Genomic DNA, 22,550 nt, shown 5'->3' with positions numbered 1-22,550 from the left:
GTAGGTTACAGAGTGAAAGAAGTTTCACCCAATGTTAGACTAAACATTAGCATTTATTAAGCTTCTCAGAACACTAAAGACACCCACACAACATTTAAAATCATCAATGGACCATCATCATGTAATGTATGCTTTTAATTCATGCATGAATATTTCTGAATGATCATTTAGAATAATTTATTTCAATTGCACACATAATTTATCTTCAAAAACTTGCAGTCCGAAACTGCTGATGGTTGCGACAGTCACAATATTAACACTGAAAACATTTGTGGTTTGTAATGCAACCCCAAACAGTAAGAAATAAAATAATTTATTAGGTTCTTATTAACCCATTAGGGAAGGGGCTGTATTGGAAGAATATTGCTTTAAGTCTTAACAGAATGGACCAAGCAAAGTGAGGTTCATTACGGAAGATCAAGGGTATACTCGCCAAATTTCATTCTGTGGCTCTTGTTTACATTCTTACAACAATCCTGTTTTAACAGCTACCAACCAGGAAAATCCAGCCTTGCAATTAGCCAAATAATCACAACATGCATTATATCTTAGCCAGCTCCACCCATAAAAATACTGCATTATGCACTCATTATTTTTAGAGAATTTACAGTAACAGAAGAGCAACTTTCATGTAAGCTAGCTCGCTTGCTGCATGCAAATTACAAGGGCTTGTTGATTAATCTCTCACTAATGGTTAACAGGTTCAGTAAGTTACTTTCTGTTCTTTAGGAAAATTAAATCGAACAAACTTCACAATGATCTCTGTCTATCTGATAGTTTGCTATGTATATTTGCTTACTTTTTCTCACTGTTCAAGGTTTTGTGAGGTGAAATGGATTAGAGTTCATATGATAAAATTGTGTTTGTGTAACTGTTTGGAACTTTTTCTATTGTCTCTTATGCCATTCTTGGCCATCATTTGCATGCTTTCTCGTCACAGGTGAAAGGTAGCCACATTGGGCAAATAAGAATAAAAATGACAGAATATTTTGTCATAGATTTTAGGCTGCTGTGCCTAATGGATCAATACACCATACACAGTCACAAAAATGATCATATTTACAAGTAATAAATTGCCCCTTGATTTGAAATCCTGTTTAAGCTGATGCTTCACGTGAAAATAATTAAATGCAGGGCATTTTATAATTATTAAAAGACCTGTTTTTTAAAAAATTGAGAAATTATTCCGAAACAGTTTATTCTAGAACAAAAATTAAATGGAAAAGACTGCCAACTTACTCTAAGTGCTCAAAATGAATAAATTGGTCATTATTGACAGTATTGTAATTTGCTCTAAGAACTGCTAAAGAAGAAATGTATGTGATACAGCTTGTGACAGTTGTGGAACCCCACCCCAATCCTGGAGTGGCAAGGCGCAATGAATTGGTCAGGGTGCATTTTAAGTTTCTTGTCAGAGAATTTCAATGTTGATGTCTTAAAAAATTGGCAAGCTTGTGTCAGAATGCAATTGCTCATTCTCACAATTATCTGTATTAGAGCGACAATTATCATATTGTACAAGACACAATACATTGCTTCAAAATGCCAATTTTACCTGGCCCAAATGGTTTATTTTTTCTTTTTGAGCCAACATTGAGACTTATTGATCATTACCATTAGCCACACCTAAACGTTGTGTATACTTGAAGAATCTTTCAATTGACATGCATGGCCGCCCAGGATGATCAAAATGCCGGTTATTCGCAATACTGCAACTTCTGCCAAATCTATGACCTGACTAGCGTATTACGTCGGGGACTTCATAATACGAGATCGACTTAATACAGTGAAAGCCTGAAACACCGCAATGAGGGCACTTCATCGACTGTGAATACTCCCAGAAGAATTTCATGCCCTCGTTCAAATCCACGACAGGTTTGCCACAAGAATGACAAGCCACCCTCTGTTGACAGCAAGGCGAGGCGGCGAAGATGTCGTAACAGTACATGGTGCCAAGTTGATGTGAAGAGCCGTCCCATTCTTTGTTGCAGAGTTTGCACTTGACGCGATTGGGAATGCCCTCCAAACATTGCACGCACACCGCTGTCAGGTACTGCGCTTTACCGTTTTGTGACACATCCACGCAGGTCGGGTTTAGCTGTCTCGGTGAAAGAAAGAACGTTCCGTCGATAAGAGGGTATTTATCGAAAACGGGCAGCTCTCGGCTGCAGAGCACGCAACTCGTTGTGCAGGTCATGCGAGAAGAGAGATTCGAGAGTACAAAATGACGCGCCTCGTCGTTCACCTCATCCTCCATTTTAATATGATAAGGGTTCACTTTGTGCTTAGGTAAAACGCCTTGAAACGAGCTGAAGTCCGCTCTTTTCAAAAAGTTACTCAACACATTCGCGTGCGTAGCAAGTACGTTCGAATTATTGACACTGGCGAACGCCTCGCCGAAGAAGTGACAGTTATTTTCATGCGAATTCGCTCTCGTTTTCTTGGTGGGAGTTTTTGGGAGCGGTGAGATCGGCGATCGTTCAGGTGGTGACTCAGATAACTGACTACAGTTAGACGATTGAGAACTTCTGCGAGGTCTGCTCGTCGTCGAAACGTTAACAGATGGTTTCTCGTTGCCTTTCTTTTTCTTTCGTTTGCCTTTTATCTGGTTTTGCAAATGCAATTGGCCCACTTCTTCGGGCTTTGGCGGTTGAAACTCAAGATCCTTTCTCAAATGTCCTTTTCCGCACTGGCAGGCACAGCACTTGTAGGCCAAGTCGTAGCCCTTCTTTGTCCATATGTTCTGCCTTCTCTGTTTCTCTGACCAGCTACGCGCTCGTCCAGTTCCTCGTAAATACGCGAGAATTTCCTCTTCGAAATCGTCAAAACATTCGACGTGCATGTAGCCGCTCTGTTGGCAGGCGTCGTTGTTGCAAATAACCCGAACAGAGGTCGGCAAATCGACGGAGCTTTTTAAAGGACATCCTTTTGGTAGACAACACGCGATAAAGTGTTCCCTTTCCCCGTCCTCGTGGTCCGAAGAAGTGTCTTCGCTCATGCTTACCCGAACTTTCTGTTTTTGCGCCTTTGAGTGGGGCATCTTGAAAGTTCAGTTCCCACCCAAAACAATGAGATCAGCTCCTTTTATAACTGACTTCCACGTCCTCCGCCAACATGCAAAGTGTTTCCTAATGTACAGCGCAGATTAGCCCTATTTACATTGCATGTCGTGACAAGGGGGTGGGGCTTGTGTGACCACCTGACACGCATCAGTTTGGCTTTCTTTGTTCATTTCAATGGGTAACGAGGTCTCCCGGATGAAGAGTCGCGCAACGGGAAAACGGGAAGTGACACGTCACGTAATTTCATGCGAGCTTTTGTTGAATGAGGGCTCATTAAGCTTCGGCTTTAAATGTCTAATTGTTAAGGCCTTGATTTATTTCTTGACTAAAAAAGAAATGAACTCTTATAATGAAACCCTCTCTTACTTCCTAACAATCAAACCGAAAAACCTGACCCGCTTAGCAAAGGAAATGTACCCGTTTTCAGAGCAGAAAAAATCCCTGAAATAAACAGATCGTTATTTTCTAAAACAACAGCACTTGCGGACAATAGGCCGAGGTTTTCTTTATTCCGGATGATTGCTTTCAGTACTACGGAAGACCAAATCCAGAAATGTGTCAGAACACCTGTTGCTTTTCAGGCCAATACTTCCACTTTTTAAAAAATGCAGACAGGTGCTTTTCTCTGTTCTGTTTGAAATTTCGTTTCTGCGCTTAACCACAAAATAACCTGAACTCCTTGCAAAACTAACGACTTATTATAAATACGTGGAGCGCTTTCACGAGTAAGTCAGTTTTATTCTCCAAATCCTCCACCAGTTTCCTTTATATTGTTCCCTTTGTTTTGATGATAGCGGCGCAGTATCTTGCAACAACACTCCCAAGTCGCGATCAGGTCCGGCAGGATTTTTGTTCAACACAGAAACAGGTTACTACTTCTTTGGCCATTGTGTAATTGTCACAATGTCAGTTATGGATTAGAAGAGGAAAGTTTATTACTAATGTCTTATCCAACAAGCCGAATGACATATCTCTTAGGCTGAAGTTATTTTTATTTTCTGGCGAGATTAAAATTTCACAAAGCACGCGAATGAATTATTTACAGCTGACGCCGATAACTTGGTGTCGGTGTATGTTTTTGGGCTTTTTCTTTTAAAAAGATAATACCTCTGATAATTTTTTTTTCGGTCAGTTCCGAAAAAGCGGAAACAGATTTATAACACAGATTGATTGTAGAATACTCGCCGTGCCACGTAACCCAAGTCATAAGGAGAAACATTCAATAGTTATTTTTTCGCCCAAAAAAAGCCTTTAGCCTATCACTGCCAATGTAACATGCAAATCGTTCTATTGTGTCGTCTATAGAAAGATTTAATTCACTTCGTGCAAACGCGAAAATTAAAATTTTCAATCGTTTTTGTTTGAATAGTGAACAAAGATTCATGTGCATGGGCAATCGAGTGTGCAGTTGGTTTTAGTCCCAGTTTAGTTCATGACTTTTCATGCATTTTGCTTAAAGAAACATTTTACTTTCTTCTGACCACGCAAATGCGCAAAATTCTGAAAATCGCAGTTCATAAGCAGGCTAATTCAGCTGTCTGTCAGGCTCAACCATTTCCTACAAATATTTGATTCTCTCTCTATGAACGACTCGTTCTGGAAAATTGTAAGATCTAGCTTGTAAGACGCTGTGTTTGACGATTTTTCCAACAAGAAACAACTTGGGGACGGAATTCAAATGGAGGTTAGGAAAATAAAGCAAGTAGTCAACTACAACCAAAAAGAAAATGATCAACTACCTTATATAAACCTCATCAAAATTCAGTACAAAGTTCTAAGCACACAAAACACAGCACGGTAGTACACTTATAAGCCTAGGGCTTCGATGTTCCTGTTTTCTAACACAGTCTTATAGTTCAATGGCAAAATAGAGGTGGGTACTTAAGGCTTGTTGTTAAAGAGGCTACTGTTACTTGCCCGATAAATTAACAAAAAGAAATATACTGGAGAAAGCCTGCAGAAATTTGAAAACGGAGATTTCAGGCTATGAAAACGCATCAAATGTTTTCCATCCACATGCACACTACGCCGAAGGAATTTAAAAACCCAACAACCACCGGCCATTGTGGATATGTACTTGAAGAAAATTAATTCAGGGAAATCAAATGATTATCGTGACTTCATCATTTTCGAAGAGTTCCGTTTTCCAAATGTTTTATTTCCTCCACACGAAAACGAAGAGCCGGCGTTTCCAAATTCCTCCAGTTTGAAGAGCGTTTTCGAAAAGCTCCGTTTTCGTGACGGAGAAATAACTGTCTAACCGTAATAATAGCCTAACCGTAGAAATAAAGCTGCGCTTTCAAATTTCTCCGGGGCGTTATGTTGGACGTTGTCTTTCGACATGAATTTTGGTCACTTTGAGAATATAGTTGACGTCAAGGGTATGCGTGTTTCAGTTGATTCTGGTTTTTGCACTCTAAGGTTGAATTGGGTATGTTTTCAAGAAGAATCATCATTATCGATAGGACCATCAACAAAAGCTCTTCATAAATTATGTTTACGGCAACTGTGCCAGCCGCAACGGTTATAAATAGGGTATCGAATTGTCGGTCAGATCCTAAATAGGGTAGAAAAAATCGCAGATTTTGGTCACAAATAGGGTAAGGGTTTTGGGAAGCGGACCGCACACCCTAACCCAATTTTTCCGGGAGTACACCCCCGGGGTCGTAAACCAGGATCCACGTGTTTGTGATTGTTTGCAGCGAATTGTTACAAGTCACAAATTTGGTACAGCTGACATGATTGCGAGTTTTGACCCTTTGGTCCCTTTGGCCTTGGTAGAGTCCTGGCAGAGAAACGATTTCAGTGTGTCATTTACAATTTTAAAGGAACAGTTCTAATCATCTACCATTATTCCGTTTGTATTCATCACAGAAAAGGATTTCAGTTTCTTTAAGTAATAACTTACAAATAAAATGTTTAAGTCAAGGTGAAGTTAAGCTGTGAAGCATCTCTGTGTTTTACATAAACAAGTATAACAATCGAAGATGTCATATTTATTTTGATATATTTTTACAAGGGAAAAAAAGAAAGACTTACAATGGAAAGACCTCAATAACACTTTCCGCTTTCCATGGAGTGTTATTACCGGAAACACAGATCAACACAGATGCCAGACGTACATTCTGGCCTGTTTCGAACCTCGAGGCAAACATACAATTGCAGGTCACTAAGCAACAATATCATTTTTAAACATTTTTTCATACTTAGAAATTACGGCAATGACTCACAAGCATGTTATTTAAACTTTGACTGCTAAGCATGAGTGATATGGTAATAAAAGGTCCCCGGCTTATCCTTTCAGAAGGACTACTCGCTCTCAAAAATTAAAAATCCATATCACGTAAAAATATTTCCTAACATTATAAATGCAGAAAATTTAACGATAACATATGTAAAGCGCTTTGTAAAGCGCCATGAACGTAGGAATGGCGCTATATAAATAAAGTGATTATTATTGTTATTACAGCTTGAATACAGACAGGGTCCTCTGGCTTTTTATATAGATCGGGCCTGAAGCTCAGTAGCCTCCTTGGGCTCGTCACGTAATCTTCCTCTCCACGAAGATTGCGTGACGAGCCTAAAGAATGTCTGCGTAGAGGCTAGAAGCGCAATGACCCATTGCAGACAGAATTGAACCACTCACTCACTATTTTTCACTTGAACCAGCCGCGGAATTGATGGATATTAGTTCGATTTATGTCAGGGTAAATTTATCTTGTTTTTTATTTTTATTTTTATTATTATTACTTGACTATGTTATTGTTTTCGCCAACAGCACCTAGGCTTATCACGAGGAATTACAATATTGCAATTTTTACGTCATTTATTCAGGCTCGCACACAAACAACACACAAAAATTCACTGAAAACAACTAATTAAGCTTACATATCTAGAGATATATTATTTTAACAATCAAATAGTGGTTAGCGATTAGTATTAACAATAAAACTTTGTACTTCTCGAAAAAAAGCACAGTCAAAAGGTTTTCTCAGACGATCTGTTACCCTAGAAACCACTGAAGCTCTTGCATAATGTAAATCAGTGACCACATTAAGGTTCTGATCTGTTTTTTAAGTCTGGCCTGGTACTCTTTATTCTAGAAAGACATCGTATTACCCCGCGTCCGGCTCTTAATTCACATATCTGTTTGACGCCGGAAACGCCCAAAAACCAGTCTCCGTTTTCCATGAATCGAAACATACAAGACGTTTTAAAATTCGACGTATTGTACATTTTCTTGTACCCAAGGGCTGATTACGGGCCTTCAAAAATAGACATCTATTTAAGGGGTGGTTTTACCAAAAATTCTGTAAAAATTTGGAATTTTTGTTTTTATTGGGATTTGAATCCTAAGGTATTGAAGTTTCATTTAGAGAAACACTTCTCCCTGTAAGCTGTTCCGAGCTAGCAAGAGCCTACTAAATCTGCAAGCGGACAAGTCTCTCCCACCTCACACTGACGCCTCTGTTCTTGCAAATGAGATGGATGAATACTTCATCCATAAAATAGTAGCTATTAGATCAAAGCTAGCTGGTGACACGGTCTCTCCTGCGGTTACTGAGCGGGCGCCTCACGGTTCATCGAGTAGTGATGACCTTGTCACGCTATCAGAGTTTCAGCCTCTCCCCGAAGAGGCTGTAAGGAAGATGGCTGTGGCTTCTACGAAGACATGTACTCTGGACCTTCTTCCATCATCCATCTTGTTGGTTTGCATAGAGGAGTTACTTCCAGTGATTAGAAGGATGGTGAACGTATCACTAGAGAATGGCTACTTTGCAGATGACTGGGAAAGGGCAGTAGTACATCCTCTGCTCAAAAAATCTGGTCTTCAATTGATAAACATGAACTTTCGGCCTGTGAGTAATTTACAGTTCACGTCCAAACTCACAGAGAAAGCGGTTGCAGTACAATTACAAGAGCACATGCTAGTCAATGGCTTGTTTCCAGAATTGCAAAGTGCTTACCGCCAACATAATAGCACTGAGACCGCACTACTCAAGGTGAAGAACGATCTCCTAATGGCGATGGATAAAGGTCAAGTTACGCTGCTGGTGCTTCTCGACTTAAGCTCTGCATTCGACACCGTCGAACATGAGATCCTTCTGGAACGCTTGAGGTCAACAATTGGATTGCGGGGGAAAGTACTTTCATGGTTTGAGAGTTATCTTAAGGGCAGATCGCAGCAAGTGTCTATCAACGGAACTCTCTCAAAGCCGTTTGATTTGAAGTGTGGTGTTACTCAAGGATCGTGCCTGGGCCCGCTTTTATTTACCATCTACGTGAGTAAGCTGTTCCAGATTCTAAAACACCATCTGCCCTCCGTTCATACTTATGCTGACGATACTCAGTTGTATTTGTCATTCAAGCCCTCTGACTCTTCCAGTGAAGTCGAAGCTGTATCAGCCATGCAGAAGTGCATCTGCGATGTCAGAGCATGGATGAAGGAGGATCAGTTGATGCTCAATGATGACAAGACTGAGTTCCTGATTATAGGTACTCGTCAGCAGCTCTCAAAAGTTTCAATCCAAAGCATCAAGATTGGGCAGACTGAAGTCTCTCCTGTAGCCTCTGCGCGCAATTTAGGCACATGGTTCGATACGCATCTAGATATGGGAACTCACATTACAAAGACTTGTAGCAGCGCTTTCTATTATTTATACAATATACGTCATATTAGGAAATATTTATCCAGAGAATCAACTGAGAAATTAGTTCATGCTTTTATTAGATTGTTATTGTAATGGCCTTCTGTATGGAATCCCGGAATATCAGACTATGAAATTGCAACGTGTTATGAATGCGAGTGCAAGACTTATATATCGTGCGCACAAGTTCTGTCATATAACACCTCTACTCGCAGAATTACATTGGTTACCAGTGCGCGCGCGCCAGGATACATTATAAGATACTTTTGATAACTTTTAAAATTTTGCATGGCCTATCACCTAAGTACCTTTCAGATTTAATTAGTACTCAACAGCCTTCGTCCTACCATTTGAGGCGCAACGACAATGGTCGTTTGTTGGAAAGACCAAGTGTGAAAGCCAAGAAAACATTGGGAGACAGAGCTTTCCAGGTAGCTGCTCCTTTCCTATGGAATAAGCTGCCAAGGTCCGCGCGCGAAGCAACGAACTTAGAATCTTTTAAGACTTTAATTAAGACATTTTTATTTAAGGAATCATTTCAGCTATCTTAGCATATCTATATCTTTATTTGTAATTATCTTTTACCCATTTAATGTAAATATTTTTTTATGATTTTGAAAGAAAGATTTGTAAATTTTAGTTATTTAATTACTGTTGTGATGCGCTTTTGAATATTTTATAGAAAAGGCGCAATACAAATAATAAATGTTATTGTTATTGTTATAAGTTCAAAGCGCGTTTTCTCAAAATGAGTTATTTTTGCCTTTGAACAAAGATATCTCAAGAAGGAATTAAGTTTTGAGCTCAACCTTTCAGGATTGCTAGGTCTCACTAGGTTAATCGTAACGAATCAGGGAATTTGCCGTAGAGTTCTTAGATGGTTGTCAGAGCTCGCACTTTCAAGTTTCGCAAAATCCCTCATTCATTGCAGCTGGACATTTGCTTAATTTAGAATACAAGTACACAGACATTTTTTTGTTTTAAAGTGTTGATAAAAATCTTTTCTCAAGTGCATAGGAGTCATACACAGCATGTGATACTTTGAGAGCCTGGTGTCAAGTTACAATAATTGACACAGCACTGAAGAATACATTTTTTTTTCATCTGCAAGCAGTTGGCTTTTCAGTGATATATAGCACTAGCTAAAGTTTTGATGAAAATCAGGGTTGTGACAGCTGTGCAAAAAAGGGCTGATCACAGCCTCTCTATTTACGTCTCTCGCGATTCTATCCGCGTGTTCAGCGATCGAATAAAAATACGAGAAAATAGAGCGAGGGATGTGAGCAGTCTGAATTAATCTAGAACGTTAGGTCTTTACGGGAAACTCTTTAACCTCGACCTTGCCTCGCTATCACTCGGTCAATACGGCAAGGTCTTAAGATTTTTCCTTTTCAAACGTATTACACAAGTTAACACAACCGTACATGAAGGAGGTTTGGATACCTGGTCATAATTAGCCATAGATTTTGACGATTTTACTTCTCCGTTTACTCCCTAGTTTTTGTTTCGATTAAGAAGATATATCAAACACTCGAGAAAATGTTTCATCGAATATCCAAACACCTCGAATTTCGTCAAAAATCAATGGACTGAGTCTGGACACTCATCATGAGGGAGGGTACGGAACGTGGAAGCTTGGCACTAACATTACCCAGGATTCTGTTAGCACCGTGTATCGGGTGAAGGCAAAACTTTCAACATGGCGCTCTCAGTCCCTAAAACGATGTTTCAGCATATGCTCAAAGAAGGAGCAAAGGTATGTTATGAAGTTCAATACATAACAGTAAGTAATTTGTTGTTGCTGTTAATCTGTGCCAAAAATTGTCGATGCAAATAAGTTTTATGGGGATTTTTGATAAACTCACCCAGCTGACCTCGCCGGTGGGCACGTGCGATACAATTTGTCAAAATTGTACCTCGTAAAAAGCGGTACATGGACTTGTTTGTGACCATGTAAAGTTGAAAGAGGTTGAAATAGCTTTGTCTGTTTAAACTCGATACTAAAGTAGTATCAAGATCTTTGAAGATTTGCTGTAGACCGGCCCGGGAAGTAATAATTTTTCATTCAAAACTTAGCTCCTTGTCATTTCTGACGAGATGAGTTACAAAAATTTTAAGGTGCGTAGATTTGTGTTCCACTCAGGCCTGCTAACGATCTATGCATAGTCCAAACATTGATGTCGATAGAAGCTAATAATGTCAGACATGAGGAACATAGCAACAATCCTTGTACAATGATCGTACAATACACACTGTAAACGCCTCGGTGTTTAAAGTGTCTTCCTACAGTCGCCGGCATATGAGAACCAGGCTTAAGTGTTAATGAATAGCCAAAATGAATGACTGGGAACTAGTAGTTTAATAACGTTTTTCTCAATCTTTACCCTTATGACCCCACTTCAAAATTTCAGGAATTAGTAACTGGCTCTGATTAATCATTCATGCAAAGTGAAATGAAAATCTGTAGGCAGATCTTTAGCAAACTAAGAAAATGTGAAATTTCGAAGCCACCTTGATCAAGAAAAGGCAGTATTTGTAAATGCTCGTGATGAATCAAATTTTGACTAACATACCTTTATGTGTTTCAGCATTTCTCAGGTCGTGATGAAGCTGTTTACAGAAACATTTCAGCTTGCCGACAGTTTACCCAGATAACAAGATCATCATTAGGACCAAATGGTACGATGTAGCTAAGAAACTCCCACAGTTTACCTCCATAAAATTTCTCTCTATAATTTTGATACATTATCAATAGACAGGTTGCCGCAGGTGATGAGAAGAATAAATAATCAACCCTCAATAATATTATTTCTCAGAAAATTACACATATAACATCAAGAGAAATGTACGGTAATCAATTAAAATAAAAATATTTTAATCTTGGGATTTGAACAAGTTAAAAAGACTAATCTTATTGTAATTAAATGAAACTAAATCTTGATTTTATTTCAAGGGATGAATAAAATGGTTGTCAATCATTTGGAAAAATTATTTGTAACAAATGATGCTGCTACAATAATCAAAGAATTAGAGGTATGTATGATTTATGACTTGGGTGATTTTGGTATTAGCTCAGACCTGTGTGACACTATAGTTGTGGTTACACATACCAAGGTAAATAGCATTCCCAAGGTAAATAACACCAAGGTAAACTTACCGCGGGAATTACATTACCAAGGTGTTTGCGGTCACACACGAAATACTTTACCAAGGTCAATCTTACACACTTGACTGGTCTCGGCGCAAAATGCGAAAATGGATAATTCGAGGGAGCTTGCAAGCATCGTCTCGCTACTGTTACTTATACTGTTTCGACAGTCCTCTAATACTTTGCTTTATCAGCTTTTTATACAGCGAAGAATTAGAAGGCGGAGACTCCGTTTGTGCTTTATTAACGCCATAGCGCACAGTATCAACTACCTAATAGCGCGGCGAAATAATCAAGCATGTGTACGCGCTCCCAGAAGTGTTTGGGTTCTTCCACGTCCACAAATGTTTGCTGCTTGCGCGGAAATCATCTTGAGCACTGGCTCCTGGACTTTGCGACTGAGATGATCCTGAACTTTCTGAAGCTACAGGCGAAGAAGATGTATAATCCTGGAGATCAGCTGGACGTGAAGACGGTCCTGGCCCGTAAATGTTGCCATAGTTCGTAGGGTAATAAAAACCAGGAGCACTTTGAAAAGCATCTTGAAAACTGGGCATTTCACTGGTCCTATCAAGCTGGCGGTTTCGATTGAATAAAAATCCATTGTACAAATCTCCTTGTTGGTTGTCTCTAGGCCTAAGGATGGAATCAAAACACATGTAAGAAAATGTACTATAGATCTTCCTTGGCTTGTGTTATATTTAAACGCAAAATGAGCAAAAAAAAATTTAAAAAAAGCTTTATACTTACAAATTAGAACGCCATCCTTCCATGATTCTAAGAAAGAGCATGTTTTTGCTGCCTTGAACATGCAAAGGTTGACCTCCGGAAATCTAAACCTCACGCCATCATATTTAATTTCAAATTCCTCTGTTGATTTTATTTTCTTATCTTAGTTTTGCCTCACGATTGGTCATTTTATCTTGGGGTACTTGAAAAACCTACCTATTTACCTTGGTAAATGTCATGGGGGATTCTTTTGTTCTTTTTTATGTATCCATGGAAATGGACCACGGTAAATTTACCTTGGGAAATGGCGGTCACACACGATTTATGAGTTTCCCCGAGGTAAAGAGCCTTTTTACCACGGTAAAAGGACGATGTGTAACCGCAACTTATGTTCCGTTGCTTCATCTTGGGAAGACTTTGGGGTTGGCTTGGGTGAGCTTGTCATAGCTTTGAACACTTAGGCTAATCCCAGCAAAAAGCTTGAAGTGTGTACAGTTTCACAAAAGCCAGATTTGATTACTGACTGCTAGAAGTGGTCAATCATTTAACACAGACTGCAAGTTCTTTTATGGTTCCTGTTTCCACTAGGTACAACACCCAGCTGCCAAGATGTTGGTGTTAGCTTCACAGATGCAGGAACAGGAAGTATGTGTAGCTGAGAAGTTAGAGGGATATTTACTTTTAATGTGACTTTCATAGACCATATACACTCCAATAAGCCAATACTGGAAGCAACCTGGCCTTACAACTAGCTCAACAGTCTAATGACGTTAATTGCTGACGATAATTGCTGTTGAAAAGCTTGGTTAGTCACTGTGGCTGTTTGGTGGTCAATTTTATAAACAGGGTTCCACTTTATTTGGACTAAATATACCTGCTGATTTAATGGTCCAGGCTCAAGTGGTTTTCTATGTTGTTGGCTTTCCTTCAGTAGTCCAGTATTAATATGTTTTTCATTTCACTTGTCCACGTCTTTTGCAAGGTTGGAGATGGAACAAATTTTGTTTTAGTTTTTGCTGGTGCACTTCTTGATACAGCTGAAGAGCTTCTCAGAATGGTGAGTACTGTTGTCTTTCTCTCATAGTTGACAGTTCAACTTAAACTAGTAATTGCAGTGAAGACAGAGATTCATAATCCTGAGTATTTGTAATCCCCAGTCAGTTGACACCTCCACAAGACATTCAATGTTCCTAAGGTGTCATACCATAAGCGTAGTTCCCGTAGCACTTATATTGTACAGCCTCTAATTTACTGCTGAAGTCGCTAGGGAAAACCAGCCTTTAGTGCTCACCTTGTTGTGACCACAAAAACATTTATTTGGGTTGTAACGAATTCCTGAATTCACAACAACAACAACAAAAATTCTGCATCCTGTGCCCTAATTTTTGGTGAACCCCACTCCCAGGGGACCATTCAAATCCTGAGTTTTGCCTAGATATTGTACGTTTCCCTGAATCCCACTCCATATTCCGGTAAAATCCCAAGCATACCTTTCCAAACCCTGCTATATAACAAGACAAAAACCCACAACAAGCTCAATGCTTGCAGTGATTTCACTTTGTTACTGTGGTGTGCTTGGAGTTGAAACATGGCCAGGGAAGAGAGTAGCAGGTGATGCAGTGCAAATGATTACACTATAAATCCTAAGACTGTACAGTAACTTATTTCATGCTATGAAGAGAAAGTTGACTTGGGGCAATTTGATTGACTTCATTAAGTGTTGAAGGTACTGCACTAGAATCAACTGTCGCTTCCAGTTTAAACCTTGTACTCTGACCACATTCTGGTGCTGTAAATTGTTTATCTCTCACAGAGATCATTAAGCTTCCTCTAATCTTATCAGTAAATTGATAAAGGTTTTGCTGCTCTGAACAATTTAGTACATTAGGGTTAACTACATTAACGGAGACTTAAGGCATTTTTCCTTGCTAGGGCCTCTCGCCTCCTGAAGTGATTGAAGGATTTGAGAAAGCATGCAAGAAGGCCTTAGAAATTTTACCAGGTATACTTAGTGCTATTATGCTAAAAACAAAACTATTAAAAACTCCAAGTGCCAATGGGTCCCAAGATTTGCTGTTCAAAGGGGGTTGGGGGGCACTGTGTGCTGAACTGAATACTAGTGGATAACACAATGGGTTTATGTGAATATTTCATCATTTTGTCTCCTCATTACCAAAGGGGCATATAAGACTGTTGGGGATATGTGGCAACCTAATGGTTTGCGTTCTTGACTCCTGGTCCAGTGGTCCACATTTGAACCTGGGTCTTGGGCATTGCACTCTTGGACAATACATTTGCTTTCCATCTTACCAGTGTTTACAATTTCAGGGACGTACTATTGTACAGTGGTGTGTAGCTATAAGTTATACAAGGCAGCTCAAATAATTCCAATGATATTTTTCATTCCCTTCTAGATTTGAGTTGTTCAAGCTTATCAGATCTAAGAAATAGTGAAGAAGTTGCAAAGGCTCTTAAAACTGCTGTAGGCAGTAAACAGGTACATCTCACTTAAAACACTCTTCAGAATACTTAGTGCAGAGGTCTTGTTAACACTCTTAGACTATTAACTAAAGGCATTTCTAAGGTGGAATGAATAGCTATGGTTGTGGTACCTGCAGTAACTTTTAAACATTACCACTATGCTTATAATTAACACTCCAACTTATGCAAAAGGAAACACACAGACACATAAGCCAAAAAAGAAAAGAAATCAATTTGTTAGCTCACATTACCATATCATTATACAGTACCTTAGTTTCCAGTCAAATTAGCTGGTGAAATTGTCAAACACTGCATTGCATTTTCTAATTTATTTCCTTTATTTTATTTGTCTCAGTATGGAAATGAGGATTTCCTGTCAGAGCTTATAACAAAAGCATGTGGTAGGTGACAGATCATCAGTGTCTGTGGCATTTAATCTGTTTTCTTTAGTTTACTTTCAAATAAAATACTGTATGGTAAATAAAGGAATAGCAATACATAGCATACTGTACACTCATCTAGTGCTTGGACCAATTATAAACCCCTTATGTACTTTATCAACGGTAGTAAGACTGAATGGAGGCAAACTGTAGTTATACAAGTGATTACCAAAAAATGATGACAGCATAGCGCGATTCCAATATTGTTTACTGGTGAATGAGCATGAATTAGATGATACAATGTCCAGTTACCTGTCCAATATTATTGATGAAATAACAAAATTTAATAATAAGCATAACCATTGGTTAATAACGTTCCATAATGATTGGTTAGAATTACTTGTACTACTTCTACTACGGTAAACTGGAGTTTGTTTTTTAACAAGATGCACTATAATAGGAAGTCATCCAAGTACTGTTGCCCCCAAAAAGTAGCGTGCGCAAAATGACATGTGCTGTAATGTTTACACTGTGCTATTTATGCCAAAGGGAGGTGCACTGGCCTCGTGGTTAGTGCACTCATCTCCAGATCAAGCAGTCCGGGTTTGAGCCCTGGCCAAGGAGTCGACATTGTGTTGTGTTCTTGGTCAAGACACTTTACTGTCATAATGCCTCTCTCCATCCAGGTGTATAAATTGGTACTGGTGAATGTAGTGCTGGGGGGGGGGGGGGGGGGTAATCCTGCGATGGACTAACATCCCATCCAGGGGGGAGTAGAAATACTCCAAGTCACTTCATGCTACAGAAATTTGGGATAAGCTCCAGCCTGGTGGGCCACTTGGTTCATAGTCACACGTTTCTCTTTGTCTTATCTTTAGTTTCAATACTCCCAGAGAAGAGTCCATTTAATGTAGACAATGTCAGAGTTGCAAAAATTTTGGTGAGTTTTCAGCTTGTCATGTACTGGTGTACCATTAATTAATTAGACCTATCAATGAAATAACAGAACAAATGTACTTTGATGATAAGTTGCATGAAGAAATGCCTTATTGTTAGTTACTAGGGCCTCAGGAAACAGGGAACCATTTGCACTTAAGATCCTGAGGTACTGTTACAGTAACATGTGATGATGAACTTTCAGGGCAATAATAAGTAACGTTCTGTAGTGATATTTCTGAACAATTAGTAAAAGTAATTCTTGGTACAACTAGTCAACTCCTTCACGCAGTAGGATTGTGATTTCCCTTTCTTATCTGTGTGTTAAAGGGCTCAGGTATCCACAGTTCAGAAGTAGTTTCAGGAATGGTGTTCAAACGAGAGGTTGAGGGTGATGTCAAAGCACTGAGAGATGCCAAGATTGTAGCATTTTCATGTCCACTGGATTCAATGAACACAGAAACCAAGGTCAGTTGAGTTAAAACAGTTGGGCAGTTTTTTTTTTTTTTTTCGGTGAGGGGGAAGGTGAATTTGACTTTCTTCCTGTGATGATCACATACTTGATGCCTAGAATACATAGCTAATGATTCATGTTTACTAAAATTTTCAAATTGTTCATCACATAATTCAACATAGGGAACAGTTCTCATCAGAAACGCAGAGGAGCTGAAGAACTTCAGCAAAGGAGAGGAAGAGCAGCTAGAAAAGGTCAGTCACCAGCATCAAATTTCTCGTCACTGTTTTGCACACATTTTCTGTTGTTCACTTTGGAGAATTTTGACTTTTAAAGCAAAGATGCTTCACCTTAGATGGCCAGGTCATCATTGTAATGCCCTGCATCCTTGAAATGTTAAATTATTACATGTAATATGTGGAATTATTATATGGCTTGTATTTAATTAGTAGCCGATATCACATGCTCTCTGATTGGCTAATTCTAGGGCATTATTCTCCCATACAACCCAGTGGCCGATTATGGCCCTGCAAAACCATTTAGCAAAAAGCCATAAAATCAACAACTTATTGACCGCAGTGTTTTGGCCGTTACGGGAAAATCTCAAACCTTGGCCTTGCCATATTGGCCTTGCCATATTGACCTTGCCAACACTTGGTCAATACGGCAAGGTATTGGTTTGAGATTTTCCTGCAAAGACCCCACTCTCCGTTAATAAGTAGTTATTAATGAGTCAAAGGAACTAAATTTTCAGTAATGCTTTGTTTTGCTAAGGTTTGCAACATTTTAAAACCTAAGTTTTTGTCTTTTTTTTCAGGAAATCAAGTCCATTGTTGACACTGGTGTTAATTGCATTGTATCTGGTGGGAAAGTTGGCGAGATGGCTCTTCACTTTTGTAACAAGTTTAATATTCTAGTAGTGAGGTTAGTTTAGATTTCAGGTTCTCTCTCTGTTAGTTTTATTTCTGGGGGAATGACTATACTCCCAATGCTTCCATTAAAAGCCTATTTTGAAACTTCCAAACCCTCTAAATACCTATAAACTGATTTCATTTTCTTTTGGTTGGATGGAGGTGTAAGTCAATGTACATTATTCAAACTTCTTTAGAGATGTATAGTGAGAATAATGATTTGAATCACTCTTTTGCAGGTTAACCTCGAAGTTTGACTTGAGAAGGCTATGTCGATCAGTTGGTGCAATCATACTTCCAAAATTTGTAAGTTTCCTTTTTTTTGACAAGTTCCTGTAGATTTTATGGGGTATTGGAAGAACACATAAAGTGGATGTACAATTCAGAGATGTTATGAAATACTTTAGTAAGCTGTAGTTACTGAAATATTTCCACAACAGTGAAAGCTACTTTGCATCTAACCTGTGAAGACTTGTGAATATCAAGTGATTTTGTCAAAGTGAAATGAAATAATCTGTTTATTGTAACTATTTATTAACTACAAAGAAAGCGCTTGTAAGCAGCCATCTCTTGGACTTTAAAACAGTGATCATAACTGGAGCTGGCCCCTTATAAGAATGAAATCTTTTTAGTGACTTCTCACTTAAAAATTAAAATTTGTCAAATCCAAAGCTTACAGAAGTACATGTAGGTGCTTGCAGGAGCATTCAATTACAGAGTATCGTAACGCAAATAGAGAGAGTTTCTGAGGGGACCTTATCACTTAGCGGAGTGTTCGTGAAAAGAGCTTCCACTATAATTTATTCAAATAATGTGGTTTTTTTGTTGAAAAAAAAAAAAAAAAACAGTATTGTTCTTCTTTCTCCCTTCAGACTACCCCTACTGCGGAGGAGATTGGTCATTGTGATGAAATCAGGGTGTCTGAGATTGGAGGCACCTCTGTCACAATTTTCAAACAAGGTACTGTTTGGGTGACGTATTGTTCTGCCATAAACGTACTTGAAAAAACTGAGTTCTTTCTCTGGCTGTTGTTGTTAAACTCAGTCTTGCCAACCAACCAATCGATCATCAATCAATCGATCGATCGATCGATCGATCGATCAATCAATCAATCGATCAATCAGTCAATCAATCAATCGATCAATCAGTCAGTCAGTCCGTCCGTCCGTCCGTCCGTCTGTCCGTCCGTCAGTCAACCAATCCATAAATCAATCGTTTATTAATACACGTAGCGCTCAGGCGCTGAACGGCTCATTTAAATCCAAAAAAGATACAAACACAATTATATTCAACTATAGGATTAACTCTAAAACTGAAGCGTCGTGCATGGGCTAACCAACCAGAGAAGATTTGAAATTTCTTGAACCAGTCAGTAGCAATTGTAACTGAGCTTTATTTACTTAAACCTTCAACTCGGTTTTGGGACAGCCATAAAAAAACTCAGTTGAAATCCTAAAATTGACGGATTTCATCTGTAGTACCAATAAGCGGATGACATAAAATTACTGTCAGCAAAACGACTAAATAAAATTCGAAGTCTTGAAATTCTCTATTTACTTGTTTTCAGAGCGCGAAGAGACTGCTGTGTCCACTGTGGTCATTCGAGGTTCAACTGAAAACATCATGGATGATGTGGAGCGAGCTGTTGATGATGGCGTGAACACGTTCAAAGCTCTCACTCGTGATGATCGCTTTGTACCAGGAGCCGGCGCCACTGAAATCGAACTCGCTAAACAGATATCTAGCTTTGGAGAGGTATGTTGACTGACTAGCACTCTCCACCCGCCCCCATCCCAGCGTCCTCGGCACAGTTCTTTTCAAGAACGTTCTTGCGTGTTGAAAAGATAGAAAGGCTTTGCAGTCTATTGCGGTGAACAGTCTATGTTAAACAATCGAACATACGAGAAAATGAACATGGACTAAATACCCTGTCTGTTATAATGATGAAAACTGGCCAGATCGAGAGATTTTTAATCTTGGCTAAGTGAGTTGTAATATTTTTCACACAGACATGTGCAGGCCTTGAACAGTACGCTATCCAGAAATTTGCCGAGTCTCTTGAGATCATTCCCAGGACCCTCGCGGAAAATGCCGGCGTCAAAGCCACGGAAGTAATCTCTAAACTGTACGCTGCCCACCAGGGTGGGGACAAGAATGCGGGGTTTGACAATGAGGTATGGTTGTTGCTTTTGAGTTAACAAATAAGAGTCATGAAGATCTTTGCATGTCTTTTATTTGTTCGTAATTGAATAGGGTGCTTCGGTCTTAGCACGAGAGCTGTCCGGGTTTTAGCCTTGGCAAGTGCCATTGTGTTGTTTTCTTTGGCGAGGACTTGAACTCTCAAATGGCCTCTGTCTTCCAAAGTTTATGAATGCCGGGTACTGACGGCCATTAGGCTCGAATGCAAACTTTTATACCTTACCTGAGAAAACAGTCCTTGTTTCGAAAAAATTCGTGAAAAAAATTATATACTGACAATATAGTACTTGAGAATTCCATTTAGTATCTATGATTCCGGCGCAATGAGTAGCAAATCACAGACGCATCGTGAATGTCCGTAGTTTACAGAGTTCGTTCCGGCCGGCTTGTTCAGACACGAAAATAAGAGTCGGGCAAATTACTTGGGGGAGGGGACGAGTGGTAGAGAGCATCACTGGCACAATGCACTCTTCTGTTTAAATTCTCCTGCCTCGCCACCGGCTTTGATTCTTCTCGAGCAAAATTTGATTTTTTTTCCCCTTTTTGTTACCAGGGCGGTGGTGCTGCAGTGAAAGATGCGGTGAAAGCTGGGATTCTCGACTTGTATCTTGTTAAGTACTGGGCTCTCAAGTTCGCTACTGATGCAGCTGTTACAATACTTAGAGTAGACCAGGTATGAAAAGCTTCTCAGTATGTTTCCAGGTAGCGTAGAGATATAGCTTTGGGATCTGTCGAGGGCGCTATCGGCACGGTGAAACACAATGTCTGCTCAATTTTTTTTCTTGATCGCTATATTCTCAGCGCAGGATAGGTTCCGAAAATTATGGATCCGAACGAATCATCAATATTCTGGAGAGACTTGTAATAAATCAGAAAACAATCACAGCAAACGTAAATAGCACTAAGGACTAATGGGAACCTGAAGAAAACTTAGTAAATGGTTTCAAACGCGTGAACACGTGCGTAAGTTGGGCGCGCAATGATTGAAAGTTTGATTTTGGCTTTCCTCGTGATTGGTCCAGAAAACAGCTTGTCTGTCTTGATTGGCTAGAGCGTGTTGCGTGGATATGTTTGTAGGCGGAGAAAAACACGCAATCTGTACTCAATAGAACACTGCTAATTTTATGGCGTGCGAGCTTACTGGCACCTGTTTTCCATTTCAGATAATCATGTCAAAACCGGCAGGAGGACCAAAACCGAAGGATAATCCCAACTGGGATGAAGATTAACCTCTGAATTGTGGATTGAGAACAAACCTTATTCGAGAAAGAAGAATAATCTGGCCTGCTGTCTGTTCCATTGTAGACTCTCAACAGTTTCCCTATTTTTCCCTGTTCCATCTGCGGCTGTTTGCCAAGCTTTGACCGTGACTTTGCAGCCGAAACTAAACGACGGCACGACTTCGTTTCGTCCGCAGCTCTCTCATGTTTTCGTCCGTTCAAATGCGTGACGATAAACTGCAGGGTTTAATAGAGAAACTGCTGGGTCTCAGTGCCTTTGCAAAGTGTCTTGTTGAACTTTAAATTAATCCCTGGACACCTTGTCAGTCATGGGCGCGACATTGACCATTTCTTGACGTAGAATGTTGCCTTGTTACCCAACAGAAAAGCATAGCGCACCAATAAATACCAAGTGTGAACTACTGTTGTCCGAGTCACTTGATTGAGTTTCAACAAAGTTGCGGTAATGATGAGCAACTTCAGTATATTTGAATGCCGCGCGCCTCTTCGACTTGCTCCCTTCCGGTCTCGTAGCTCAGAATCTCCCCGAGGTGAAAATAATTTGTCTTCACTTTGTGTGGTCCCGCATTTCATAACTATGGCTAACGCTCAAAAGAGAATTGATGCGTTTATTTCGTCGTTTAAAATTATCCAAGTCGGTGATCTTCCGTCGTTCAGTGCAACCTGGTCAACTACAAATTTCGGATTTCAGGACACTTGCACGTGAGCAAAAATCCAAGAGACACTTAAATAGAGTTCAAAGCTCTTGCCTTTTATTGCTTTTCCTTGTGAAGTTAGCTGTAGGGCATATTACATCATGAGTTACGAATAAAGTCCCTGTTTCACTAGGCATTGTCTCTGGCGACTTTGTCTGTCCAGAGATGTTTATTTTGCTACGAGTTATTTTTCTTCGAGAGCTTGAGTTATGTGTGCGCAGAGCAAGAGAGCGGCTGAGAAGCGGGCACAAGTTTGTCCGTCCCCAGAGCCACCCCGCTGCATTCAGACCTTTTTCAAATCCCCTGCGTCAATACTTTTGCTAAATGCGATCTCGACGAACTCAGGACAAAATAGAGGGTCTGTGGACTAGCGACTTTCCTCATAATTTTGTTGCAAGGCAAGTTTCACGAAAATCCAAAGGTGTAAAATCCCCTAAAACGGACATGTCTGGCAAAGCTTTTGTTGCAGTGTGCGTATAGAATCAAATTCTACTTTCAAATTCTACTTTTCGCAATGATTTTGCGAGATTTTCGTTTCAGGGATGCTGCACCGCTAACCAGCGTCTCGCGCATTTTGTCTCCCACTGAAATTGAGAGGCAAGTTAAAACAAAAATTACCAAGGGTACTATAAAATTATCGTGTTGTGCGTTTAACTAAAACGAAAT

General features: G+C 39.6%; 2 protein-coding genes across 2 annotated transcripts; one reads left to right on the top strand and one right to left on the bottom strand.

The window, feature by feature from the left end:
* Positions 1-125: 125 nt before the first annotated feature.
* Positions 126-3,834, bottom strand: LOC145480638 (headcase protein homolog). Its single transcript, XM_081458915.1, has one exon. The coding sequence runs from the start codon at positions 3,038-3,040 to the stop codon at positions 1,739-1,741; it is 1,302 nt and encodes a 433-aa protein (XP_081315041.1). The 5' UTR covers positions 3,041-3,834; the 3' UTR covers positions 126-1,738.
* Positions 3,835-9,863: 6,029 nt separating this feature from the next.
* LOC145480629 (T-complex protein 1 subunit theta-like) lies at positions 9,864-22,156 on the top strand. Its single transcript, XM_081458903.1, has 18 exons — positions 9,864-10,466; positions 11,299-11,389; positions 11,664-11,743; positions 13,176-13,232; positions 13,570-13,644; positions 14,520-14,589; positions 15,002-15,084; positions 15,424-15,469; positions 16,327-16,388; positions 16,715-16,852; positions 17,021-17,092; positions 17,656-17,762; positions 17,989-18,055; positions 18,622-18,709; positions 19,317-19,504; positions 19,759-19,923; positions 20,502-20,621; positions 21,112-22,156. Exons 1-18 carry the CDS (start codon positions 10,410-10,412, stop codon positions 21,175-21,177), a joined length of 1,632 nt encoding a protein of 543 aa, XP_081315029.1. The 5' UTR covers positions 9,864-10,409; the 3' UTR covers positions 21,178-22,156.
* The last annotated feature ends 394 nt before the right edge of the window (positions 22,157-22,550 follow it).

The sequence above is a fragment of the Orbicella franksi genome, chromosome 3 (assembly GCF_964199315.1).
Source record: "Orbicella franksi chromosome 3, jaOrbFran1.1, whole genome shotgun sequence".
Classification (NCBI taxonomy): domain Eukaryota; kingdom Metazoa; phylum Cnidaria; class Anthozoa; order Scleractinia; family Merulinidae; genus Orbicella; species Orbicella franksi.
Note: the sequence above shows the minus strand (reverse complement) of the source record. Positions and strands in the feature narration are given on the sequence as shown.